Source organism: Eumetopias jubatus, unplaced genomic scaffold (genome assembly GCF_037043125.1).
Source record: "Eumetopias jubatus isolate StellerSeaLion01/CBP00866 unplaced genomic scaffold, mEumJub1_p1.0 scaffold_1, whole genome shotgun sequence".
Classification (NCBI taxonomy): domain Eukaryota; kingdom Metazoa; phylum Chordata; class Mammalia; order Carnivora; family Otariidae; genus Eumetopias; species Eumetopias jubatus.
This window is the reverse complement of record NW_028274807.1, coordinates 197,631,995-197,644,121: the sequence shown is the minus strand read 5'-3', so window position 1 is coordinate 197,644,121 and position 12,127 is coordinate 197,631,995. Positions and strand designations below refer to the sequence as shown.

The 12,127-nt window shown below is 61.2% G+C and overlaps 1 protein-coding gene across 1 annotated transcript; it reads right to left on the bottom strand.

Annotated features, from left to right (window-relative positions):
- Positions 1-417: 417 nt before the first annotated feature.
- On the bottom strand, positions 418-7,938 carry DUSP7 (dual specificity phosphatase 7). Its single transcript, XM_028124450.2, has 3 exons — positions 7,269-7,938; positions 5,337-5,771; positions 418-2,568 (listed from the first exon to the last, which is right to left on the bottom strand). The coding sequence occupies exons 1-3, from the start codon at positions 7,783-7,785 to the stop codon at positions 2,261-2,263; spliced, it is 1,260 nt and encodes a 419-aa protein (XP_027980251.1). The 5' UTR covers positions 7,786-7,938; the 3' UTR covers positions 418-2,260.
- Positions 7,939-12,127: the final 4,189 nt, after the last annotated feature.

Genomic DNA, 12,127 nt, shown 5'->3' with positions numbered 1-12,127 from the left:
GGGGGTTGGCGAGGGTGGGAGTTGGGAGGATGAGGTGATAAGTGCACAGCCCCTATTCCACCCACAAGAGCAGCAAGAGGAAAGGTCAGGGCCCCAGGGGCAAATCTGGCCAACGCCCGGGTGGACAGCCCTGAGCCATTCAGCGTGAGCAGGGGCTCAGCTGTGTGACCTTGGTCCACGAAACCTCTCCAAGCTTCCATCTCCTGCCAACCAACCAGCAAAAACCCCCAGAGAAAGTCCTGAGATCCCTGCCTGCAGTGCCCAAAGGCTGGGGAAATGCCACACCTCAGCTCCCTTCCCGCCAGGCCCCGCCTCTCCTCCTCCTGGCTTAGCTGCCTTCACACAGGACAGGTGCTGGGACGCCTCCCACCCCCAACTCCCCCCTGGCTGGCCCAGGCCCTTACTGGACACCACAACTTGTTTTAAAGAAAAAATAATATTTATTTGCAATATAAACAAAGTCCCGTTGCTGGTTCGGGATATATATATGTATGTGTGTGTGTATATATATGTAGGGTCACAAATTTTCCTTCATAAGATCATAAAGCAAAACTGGCCACCCTCTTGGCATACTCTCATTTACACAAATCTGATGCATCTTTCTGGGTTTTTCTTTTTAAAAGTAAAAAAGAGAAAGAACCATGTACGGCATGGAAGCTTTTTGTCAATTTCTCGACTGTGGCAAGATTTTAATCTGCTGCCTTTAAGAATCCCTGAAAACCGCCCCGTGAGGTAAGACGCGGTGGGGCAGAGTTTCCACGGCCTCGCTCGCATGCCAAGTGCGGACTCGCGCAGGGGCCCCGGCCTGACCACTCACCTCTCCCTGGGCCCCTGCGCAGTCGGGACACCTGGTGGGACTGAGGCTGGAGAAGGAACTGGAGGAGGGTAACGGAATCCGTGGCTTTGTTCTGTGGATCCTGGGAGGGGGGTGGACAGAGCCCCACACCCCTTTCTCTTGTCCATCCTCGCCCCTTCTGCCCCTGCCCTGGGATTGAGACGGGTGCGAGTGTCCTGGTAGGAGAAGGCATGGGCAAGATGAGCGCAGGGCCAGCTTCCACGGGACACGGGGTGGCAGCTGGACCGAAGCAACAGCCAGGGTGAGGGACAGAAACTAGGAGGCGGGGCTGGGCCTCCACCACCTAGGCTTCCCCCAGCCGCTGGGCCTCCACTCTCAGTCACAAACGAACGGCGGGGGGGCGGGGCGAACGAGAGAGAGAGAGAGAGAGAGAGAGAGAGAGAGAGAGAGAGAAGTAGTGGGTACTACAGAGAGGGCCCGGGCTCAGACCCTCCCACGGGCTGAGCCCAGAGGGCTAATGCTACTGCTTGACAGTCCCCTGCAGCCCCAGCTCCAGCCGGCCTGCCGCATGGCCTCCCATCTCCTGCCTCCGGGAGTCTGCAGGGGCTGCCGGAGGGCCGAGAATGCATAGGCCACCCGGCAGCCCACCCATCACGACTTGCAGAGGTCGTCACGGGCGAGTGCAGTGCCATGGGGGCTGGGCCAAGAGACGTGGGCACGACTGGGGGTGGGGGGGTCTGACACCAAGGGAGCAGCAAGCCACCCCTTCGAGAAGGGCCTACTGCTGCAGAAACGGGAGGCTTCACACATGTGCAAAACGCATTTGGTCAAGATCAACACGGGGTTTGTCTTTTCCATTAAAAACAAAAACCAAAAAACCAATAATTGCTTTTTGAAATAGGAAGAAAAATAAAACCGAGAACACTTCTCTTTCTCTCTCAGAGGATCAAGGAAGGGATGAAATACTGGTTTATACAATCCACTGTTGCATGTAGCCTGATAATAACACTTTTCATTAAAAAAGAAAAATCAAGAAGAGCTTGAACACTTGCCGTGCTCCAGGGAGCTTGGATTCACCTGCCAAAAGTAAAAAGTAAACTCAGGTCCGTGGATGTGTCTTTAAAAAACAGCCAAACTGGCTGGCCCATCTGCTGATGGAGTGTCCTGGGACAAGGATGAGAGCCTGCTGGCCTCCCGAGGCCATATGTCCCAGAGCTCAGGGCCTCTCCACAAAGTCCTGCAGAGGGAGGCCCTGCTGTGGGGTCCGCCCGCCCCGGGGCGGTGAGGGCAGCGAGGGCAGCTCGGCCGCCTGCCCACCCGGGGCCTCGAGGCACCGGCCACGTCCGAGGCTGTCTGGGTTCCGGCTGGACACAGCAGGAGTGGGCCGCCCACCTGGCCCGGGGCGGGGGGTGGGGGGGGTGGGGGGGTCGGGAGGGGCCGGCCCCCGCCACCTGTGCCCCAGCCTCACGTGGACTCAAGGGTGTTGAGCGGGAACAGGTTGTGGTTGGCGGGCGTGGAGAAGTAGAGCTGCTCACTGGGGGCGTGGTTGTCACACGGGCTGCTCAGCCCCAGCGTCCGCTCGAAATCCAGCAGCTGCCCCATAAAGTTGAAGTTGGGCGAGATGTTGGACTTTTTCCTCTTGACGAAGTCGTAGGCGTCATTGAGCGACAGGTTCATCTTCTGCATCAGGTAGGCCACGGTGACCGTCACCGAGCGGCTGATCCCTGCCAGGCAGTGCACCAGGACACCACACTTCTTGGAGCGGGCCTCGTCTGAAACACACAGGCATGGGTCAGGAGGGTGCCTCCTCCACGGAGCTGGAGGTGAGGCTGGGGCACACAGGGCGGCAGGGTCACTGGCTGGTGCTGCCCGACTCCTGGGGGACCTGGTGAAGGCCCACACAGGTGGCATGGCCACTGGGGGTGGAGGGCAAGAGCCTGACTGTGGAGAGGGCTCTGCCACGTGTTAGCTTCAGGTCACGGGGCGTCCCTGTGCCTCGGTCTCCTCATCCATAAAATGGGCCCCCATGTTCACAGCACTCTTATAAGGACCTGAGCCAAGAGAGGGCTCTCCAAACCTTGGCACCGGTGATGGCTAACAGTCACTGCTCGGCCCGCTGCCGCGACAGCCGAACGCCCAGCCTGTGCTGAGGGTGTCACCCGTGTCCTCTCAGGCCATCTGCACCATGGTCAGCAAGTTCATTTTATAAATGAGGTCACAGGCGCAAAGACAGAGTGACAAGCCCAAGGCCACAGAGAGGCTCCTCCGAACTCCTAGCACACACCACTGTCAGCCCACGACCTGGCCGGGGGGACTGAGCTCGTTCTCCTGGTGCGGCTCCCGTGGGGACCCCCTGAGGGCCTCCTGGGAAACAGGCCTGAGGGGAGCCCTTAAAAGGAAATGGGGGGCCTGGCCCTACAGCCAGCTCTGCCCCGTCCCCCGCCCCTTAGCTTTACTCAACAGCCAGGGTCTGGCAGGAAGGCCACACCTGAGATTTCGCAAGGGAGGCTTGCTTAGGTGCCCCCCCCCCCCCGCCCCGCTTACTAGACTTCCCCCGGCAGGCCCATGCACCAGTGACATCTCCCACCGCCGCCAACCAGGTTCTGCCAACCGTCCCACCTTCCCCCAGTGCCACTCTCAGGCTCCCTGGCCTGCACACAGTAGGAGCTCAATAAACATGGCTGAGCCACTGAACAATCGGCCCCGTAAGCGCTCCTCCCCTGGGTGCGGGGCCACCGCCTCTCTGTGCCACAGCTGTGCCCAGGACGGACGTTAACAAGAGGCAGCTCTCTGGGGCCCTCAAGGTGCCCACCTCTCTGATTCTGAGCCCACTGGGAGCCAGGCACACAGCTGGCGCTCAATCAGTGTACTCCCACAAGATGACGCACAGGTTCACAAGTTGTTCCGTCTCCGGTGCTCATTCCCTCGGGCCTGGCAGAGCTTCCCTACTCACCCCCATGAGGGTGCCCAGGGCTAAGCATGGAGTAGGTACTTAATCCAGATCCAGGGACTGCCTGGAGGCCAGACTAGCAGGGGAAGAGAGAGTAGCCGCAGCTTGGTGCAGAGTCGTGTGGTCTGACCTTGAGACTTGGGGCTAACGGGGTGGTGGTGATGAGCCTCCGGTGGTGACACATCAGGGTATGGGGAACACCTGGCCCCCAAACCCACTCCCGGGTGATCCAAAGTGAAACTGCTTCCGCTGGCTTTATTTTTAGCTTTCTCAGGGTGTGGCTGAGCACGCAGGGGCCGGGGCTTGATCCTGTCCCACGGAGTCCTAGGGGATGCTTGGGCCTCTATTCCTTCACTTGTCTCCCCCCAGCCCCTACACCCTGTTCTGTCCCCCTCCCCAGAGGCAGAGGGGCCTTCAAAAAGGATAAAGGCACCCATGAGCCAGACTCAGCCCCTGGGAGCCTGGGATCCCCCTCTCGGCTCCCCTGTCTTGTTGCGGGGAGAGAGTGAATGCTCAGGCAGGACCCAGAGACCTCCTGGCCTTGTCCTCCGGGGCAGAGCTGGGAAGCTCCCGACAGCCCTGGTCACAGCCCCTCCCCCAGGCCTCAGCTTCCTTCCTTCCTCCCAGCCAGGCACCTAGTTTTGGTTCCCAGTAAGCGGATGAGGCGGGGAAGCCTCCCACTTCCTGTTATTAAAGCTAGCCCGGCCCAGCTGACACCAAAACGCCCTCCACTGGACACGGCCTGCCAGCAGGAGAGGACTGCCCAGGCCACCTCCTCTCTGCCACTGGAGGCTGGGCAGAAACACAGGGTCACCAGGCTCAGAGAGCCAAGGGTTTACATTCACCCTGATCTTGTACCCCTTCCCTGCACCCTGGGGTAAGAGCTGGGTCCAGGAAGATGACCTACAGTCTAACAGCTTCCAGCTGACCACAGAGGAAGCAGGATGGGGAGGTCAAAGATAAGGCAACTCGTGGAGCTTGAGTCAGCTGGGGATGTCGGGGGCTGAGGGCTCTAAGCCGAACACCAGAACATACTGCTCTGGGGGAGGCCTCCTATACTCCAAGCAAGCCCCACAGGCTGCCGGGAGCATCTAGGGCCCTACCAAGTCACTCTGGCTCACCACATTCCAACAGCTGCCCATTCGGGGTCGGCCTTTGGCTCCAGGGCCACCCTTCAGCCCCCTCAGGTACAAAATAAAGCCCAAAGAGGCACGGTGGCAGCCCCCTCCTGGAAAACGTGTGCCGAGGCATGATGCAGAGCAAGCAAGACCTGTGGGAGGTCTAAGAGCTGTGATGTTTCAGCTTGCTGAGCCCAAAACAGCAGAGCCAGAAAAACACAAGCTGGACAGTAGAGTCCGTGGGGTGCCAACAGTTGGGGAGTCCAGGGCTCAGGGGACCGCTCGGGTCCTGAGGGCCTTGGTGACTCACAGCAGGCATGGGTTTGGCCACGGGCACATGCTGGTACACGCAGGGCACACACAGGCTTCGACAGGCCCAGAGGTACCCAGTCAGGCGCCAGTGACACCCAAGTCCCATACACGCCTCGACGCACCTGCCCACCCACCCCGCCCAGAGCACAGCAGCACCTACCAATGAAGCTGATGGCCTCGGGGAAGAACTGGGAGAGGTTCTGGCTCCAGTGGTCAGAGATGGGGATCTGCTTATAGGTGAACTCGCCACCGTGCTCAAAGGCGTTGGGCAGGTTAGGCGTGACATTGAGGATATACTTGATGCCGTACTTGCCGAGCACGTCCAGGTTAGTGGAGTCCTTGGCGCAGCCGAGGTAGAGGTAGGGCAGGATCTGGACGGGGAAGGCTGGTTGGCTGGATGGCACAGGGCTGCCGTCCGACTCAGTGGCACTGCTGGGCAGCTCTCGGTCTGACTCCCCATCTGAGCAGTCAGAGCTGATCCGCAGGCCCCCCAGGCCCAGCACTGAGGTGGGTGGTGAGCCACTTGGTGAGGACGAGCTGTCCACGTTGGTCTCGCAATGCTCTGAATACTCTGTCTGGAACTTGTTGAAACCACCTGTGGCCAGGGTAAGAGGGCCTGGGTGAGAGACTGACCATGCTGCTGGCCAATGTCCCCAGACCAATGGGCTGCACGAGACCAGTGAGATAGCCGGCGCTGCCCACATCAAGCACTATATACCAACAACAGCCAACGTGGGCCCTGCCGAGTACGTTACACGTGTACCTGCTCCTGTGTTCTCTACATCTCTCCCATGACCCACCTGACAGAATGGGAAACTGAGGCCCCGGGAGGTGAAGTAACATGCCTGAGCTCCATACCCTGACCCATAAGGCTTCAGGGCCCCAGCCACACCAGCAGCTTTTGGCACTTAAGGACAGGCCCCAGCTCACTTCTCTTCCACAGCCCCCATGCACACCTGGCACCCATGGGTGCTCAATAACTGCTGAGTGGTGGAGGAAAGCAGACAACCCCACCTCAGGCCAGTACCTGTGGGTGTGCAAACCCCTCTTACAGATGAGACCGCAGGGGCCAGAGCTGCATCTAGGTCAGAGGCCCAGAGGGCCTGGGCCTCCTGACTGGGAGTCCAGTCCTTGCCCCCCACCCCCAACCACAGTCAGGGAGGGCAGTGAGAAAGTACTGGTTGGCTCTTTCCTCCCACAGTGGCAAGTTCATAAAAGGGGTCCCAACTCCACCTCTTCCCCTTACAACTCAAGACCCCAGCCTAGGAAACACAGACGGGGAGGGCTGCTGGGGCTTCAGAGAGACAAGAAATGGGGAGCGCCCTGCAGCTAGGCATGGGCCCTGCGCCCGAGGGTGCCGCAGGCCTCCCCTCCCCTCCCTGCCCGCCCGCCGGCTGCCAGCGAGAGGCCATTTTGGAATGTTAATTGGAAACACCGGCTGCAACCACTCGCCCCCCAGCTGCCTCCCCCTTCCACAAGCTTTAGGTCAGTAGGCTGGGACTTGGGGGTCCCGGAAAGCCAGGGCAGGGGACACTGCTTATAGTCCTGCCCCAAGTGCCTCCAAGAGGCTGTGATCCCTCAAGTAGTGAGGCCAAGGCTGAGATGCCCCGAGTCCCCCAACCCAAACGGTCCCTGTACCTTGGGGGCGGGGATAACGCTGCCAAAGCTCCTATATCCTGACCCTAGTCCCCCAGGGACACGCATTCTAGGCTGGAGCAGCTGGACCTGGGTGCCCTGTCGTCTTTGGGGTCCCAGGAGGCGGCCCCTTCCTCCTCTGAGGGGCTCAGCAGGAGCCTAGGCGCTGCTATGACCCCAACAAGAGGAAGAGAAAAAAAAAAAAAAAGCCCAGGCCGGGAAAAGTTTGTTCGGCCCACTCGAATCGTGCCGAGAACGGGGTGCAGAGGGGACCCCCGCGCCTGCCTAAACCCGCATCTCGGGGGCCGAGCTCCCGGTAGAGGCGGATGCGAGCCGGGGGCGACGTGGCGCCGGCCGGGCCCGCGGAGCGCACGGAGAGAAAGCAGCCTCCGGCGGGGGCGTCAGGGAGCCGCGGGCGAGCCGCAGTCCCGGACGGGGGTCTCAGTGCTGCCCTCACCTTGGAGGTAGTAGGCCTGGCAGCCGTCGTCGCGTAGCTTTTGCAGGAGCAGGCCAAGCACCGAGGCGGGAGCGCCGGGCTCGGGCTGCCACTCGGCCGTGGCCTCGTCGTAGAGCAGCACGGTGGCCGCCTTGCAGCGCGTGGCGAAGCGCTCCTTGTCGGCGTGGTTGGGGATGATGGAGCGGATGGGCAGGTTGCCCTTGCGCAGGCGGCGCAGCATGAGGCCCGGGATGGCCAGGTTGATGGCCGTCTCGATGTGCGACGACTCGAAGAGCTCGTGCGGCCGGCAGTCGAGCAGCAGCAGGGACGCGCCGCCGCGCGCCTCCAGCTCCTCCTGCAGCCACTCGGCGCTCTTGCAGGGCATGGCCCCCGCACCCGTCGCCGCTCCCGCGCCGGTGCTAGCGCCGCACCCGGACCCCGCACCGGGCTCCGACCCCGCCCCGGTGTCCCCAGCAGCCGACGCCCCCGAGGCCGACATGTGCGCCCGCGCTGGGGGGCCGCGGAGCTGGTTTTTCATGGGGAGCGCGGGCGGCCCGGGGCAGGGGCCGGGCAGCCCTGCCCTGGGACGGCGCCCCGGCCGCGCGGGCCCCAGCCGCGTCTCCGGGCGCCCGCCTCCCGCCGAGCTGCGCGCCCGCCGTCCCGGCCTCCCGGCCTCCGTCCCGCCCGGCCCTCCGCGCGCGCCGCGGCCTGACAGCCCCAATTAAACAGCGGCTCCGGCGGCCGCGCGCCGAGGCGTCCTCCGGGGGGCGGGGCCGCGGGGGCCGGCGCCCGGGCTTAAAGGCGCCGCGCCTCCGCCGCCCCTCCCCACGGAGGACGAGAGCGCGCTCGCGGCCCCGTGCGCCCCGAGGCGTGCGCCCGCCCGAGCCCTCGCCCCACCTCAACCCGGACCTGGCTAAGACCCGCCTGGGGTGCCCAGCCAGGACCTTTCCCCTATGCCCGCGCTCCCAGCTCTACTGAGTCCTACCGTGAAGGGCTGCCCTAGGGGCGTCCAGCGCCTGGCATCGCCTCCCCACTTGCACTGAATAGCAGTGTCCCCAGGGATAGGGCGGTGGGTGGGGGCGGTCACGCTGAGCCAACATGCCCTCCTCCTGTCTGTCAACCCCGTTCATTCATTTTCTCAGAGAGTTCATTCAACAAATGGAAACTGAACGCCTACTACGTGCCAGGCACTGTGCTTAGGATAAGGTCACCGTTTCAGGCGACTGCCTAGTCCCTATGATGGCCACAAGGCTCCGAGACCTGAAAGGGGGTCCCACCCTAGCAGGCCTAATGGGGAATCAGCAAACAGGGGACTGGAGAAATAGGAGGACCCAGGGCCGCGCCACACTCCGCAGGCAGGAGTGGAGAAATCCTGGAAAGGACCAGCCCTAAGAAGAGAGAGCGAGCCCTTTAAGAAAGCTTTACAGGCGGGGAGGTGACAGGCTCCGAGTGAAGCGCCACGTGACTTTCTCTCGGGGGCGGGTGGGCGGGGAGCTCTCCTTTACCATCAGCTCTCCCTCTCCAACCTCCTTCCCAATGCACCAACCAACTTTCGCGGTAGGCAGGAGAGCGTCGCGCAGATGGCCAATCGTGACTGAAGGAGACGGTTGGGGGAGGGAGGCGGGGGCTCGTCACCGGTTCCACCCAGCGCGGGGAAGTGGGCGGGGTCTCCGCGAGCGCCGTGTATCGGCTCGCAGGCGGGCGGGGCGGAGGAGGTGAATGGAGCTGCAGGTAGCGCTGGAACAAAGCGGCTCCACTCCAGCGGTGCGCGTGCGCACGGGCTGCCGCGCTTTCCCTACGGAGCTAGTGTCATCTGCCCTAGGAGGGAGCTAACCGCTGGGCCCTGCAGTCCGCCGCGTCCGTTCCCCGCGGGCGGAGTGCCTCTGCTTCCTTGGGGTTTCAATCTCCCACTCTGCCCGAGGCTGGGCGGCACACAGCCACCTTGCCTGGACAGAGCCCAGCAAGCCCATCACAGATCTATTCCAGCTATGAGAGTACTCCTCGGAGGTCAGGCCCTTGGCTGGCAGTCCGGGTGCTGGTTGTCAGGGACGGAGGCAGCACTCGAAAAGGAAGCCTGAGCAGACCACACTGGAGGGGACCTGCTGGCTGATGAATCATTCCTCAGCGGGCTTGTTGAGGGCTGGCTGGAGCTTTGGGGACAGCAGTGCCTGATGAGGAATTGGTCGCTGTTCTCACTAGTGGGAAATGGGAGCCTCCACTGTGTCCCCACAGTCCCTGTCCCCGCCGTAGGAGAAAGCACCTTCCTGGACAGAGGAGGGAGGCCCTGCCACCCCTTCCATCAGTTCGTAGTGTCTCCCTTGTCTCCCCTTCAGGACTCCTCCAGGGGGTCCGTACAGGCTAGAGGAGAAACCTGTGAGGATGTGGGGAAATGGAGAAACTCCGCAGGAGGTGGGGGCATCCTCCGGCTGGGGTGTTAAGAAGGGACAGAGTTCAGATGAGTCCAGGAGGAAGGAGGCACACGAGGAGAAGGTGACAGTGGGAGCAAAGGAATGGAAGAGAATTAGCATGGCTGTAGGAGCTGCTGGCGGGGCCCTGGCCCCCATCACTCAGCTTGGAGGAGTGCCCCAAAGCCTTGGATTTTGCATGGAAGCCCTGCCTCCAGTCTTGAACAGCTAGACACAAGGCATAAAATGGATCATAGCAGGGATGCCCCGGGTGCCTGTGCATGTGTGTGCACATGCGTGCGGGGGGTGGGGGGGGGGGGCACAGAACACTCTGACTTACAGAGCGCAGCAGGAACTAGGCCTTGGTCAGACAGCAGGAGGCCAGGACCGCCTCTTCCCAGGACCTTGCCCTGTAACTCTGAGTCTCCCTCAAGAATGCTGGGAAAGATACCTGGAAGAGGGAGCCTGGTGCCCTGAGCAAGGTCTTGGGATCAAAGACATTCCTCCTCTTCAGGAATGTGGCCTTTCCTGCCCTTCAGGGTTCAGGCCCTCCCCCACCTGCAGCCCCCAGGAAAGGTGCCCCACCTCCCCTCTGCCCCCTTACCAGGGTCTCCCTGAGGGGCAGGGTGGGGGACCCCAGAACAGGTCTGGGTCCCTGGGGGTAAGCTGGAGGTGGAGTATGTGTGGGCTCTCTGAGGGCTGTCCCCTTCTCCCACACACCTTCAGGCCTTTGCACCATGGCCTGGACATTTTTTGGCTTCACCCTTGCTGGCCTTCTAGAAGATCCCAGTTCAAGTGTCACCCTCAGGGAGGCCTCCTCTGATCCTCAGGCTAGAATTAGCCCCCTGGGACCCCTGCCCCCATCTTTGCTCTGGAATCTATCACTGTCACTGTTCAACACCCCCCCACCAGACTTTCTCCCTTTGGATACCTATTGGCATGTCTACCGCCCCTCAAGCCCTTTTGTCCTCCTGCCATCTGTCTCATCCCTTTTCCCCCAAGTGCTAGGCCTGAACCCATGAGGCGTGTTTGGAGCTACCTTCCCTGCCTGCACATATCCAGCCCCAGAATCAAGCAGTGAAGGGGTCTTACCAGGAGGGCAAGGCTTGGCTATGATAGTGGGATGTCTGATGTGAACTGAGCAGATGTGAACTGGTGTGCACACACCCTGCAACAGCCCCCCCCCCATCCACATGGCTTGATGACCCAGGAACTATGTCACTAAGAATAATTTAAGCATCGGGGCACCTGGGTGGCTCAGTTGGTTAAGGGTCTGCCTTCGGCTCTGATCATGATCCCAGGGCCCTGCTCAGCAGGGAGCCTGCTTCTCCCTTTCCCTCTGCCCCTCCCCTCTACTTGTGCATATGCTCGCTCTCTCTCTCTCTACCTATCTCGCTCTCTCTCTCAAATAAAATCTTTAAAAAAAGAGAATAATTTAAGCATCTTGGAGGCAGACTTTCCTTTTCCCACTGGTGTCCATGGATCTCTTAGAGATGGGCCAACATGTTTTGAACAGCACATGCCAGAGGGGGCGGGGGAGGGTTTGTTCCTTGTCCTCCTATCCTAAGGAGGCTAACACAAATTGAGGGTGGGCTCCTGCTGCTTGCAGGAGGGCAGTTTGCAATGGTGATCAATTACACACCCCACCATGAGAGCTGAGCAGGGGCTGGGGAGAGTCCTGGGGACTCCAGCCCATCTGTGCCTGAGACCCAGACTGGGGGTCATTCTGTTGGTCCCAGAACCTTGGGACAGCTTCTTCCCCATCCCCTGGTGAGGTCCCTGCCCGGGGTTGCAGTCAGAACAGGTCATGTCTGAACCAGGCCAGGAGTGAACCATGAAAGGCCTGGCAACTCTCCTGCCCTGGACAGAGCTCTGGCTGGCTGTGCACGCCTGAGCTTGTGCGTGTATACACACTCATATAAGGACACATGCAATACAGGCCCAAGCACACATAGACCTACCCTGTATCCACATATGCTCACAGGCAGAACTAGTGTGTGCAGAAATACACAACACATGTGTGCACACACGCCCTCCGTTAGCTGCACACGCCCTCCGTCTGTGTACACACAGACCCTGTATGTCTGGGCACTTGCCACTCTTGTTGGAGGAGTACCCACAGATAGGTAGCCCAGAGGGCTCGTTACAGTCTGGGAGAATCCACGTTCCCCTTCCCCAGCTCTCCAGTCACCTGGGCTCACTCTGTCTCTTCCGCTATTGCTGGTATCTCTGCGGTGACAGGTTCAGAATGGAACCAAACTCTGCCCTTGCCTTCCTTCCAGCAGGGAGCCGCCAGGCCCTGGGTGATGGCAGTGCAACATGGGGAAGCTATTAGCCCGGGACGGCTCTCAGGTTGGGGAGCCACGTGCCTGTTCCTCCTCCTCCCTGCCCTGCCCAGGTGTGTGGGGCAGAGGGCTAGGAGGACAGAGCCCTGGGGAGCAGGTGGGAGAGGGTCACACCCAGGATAAGCAGAGA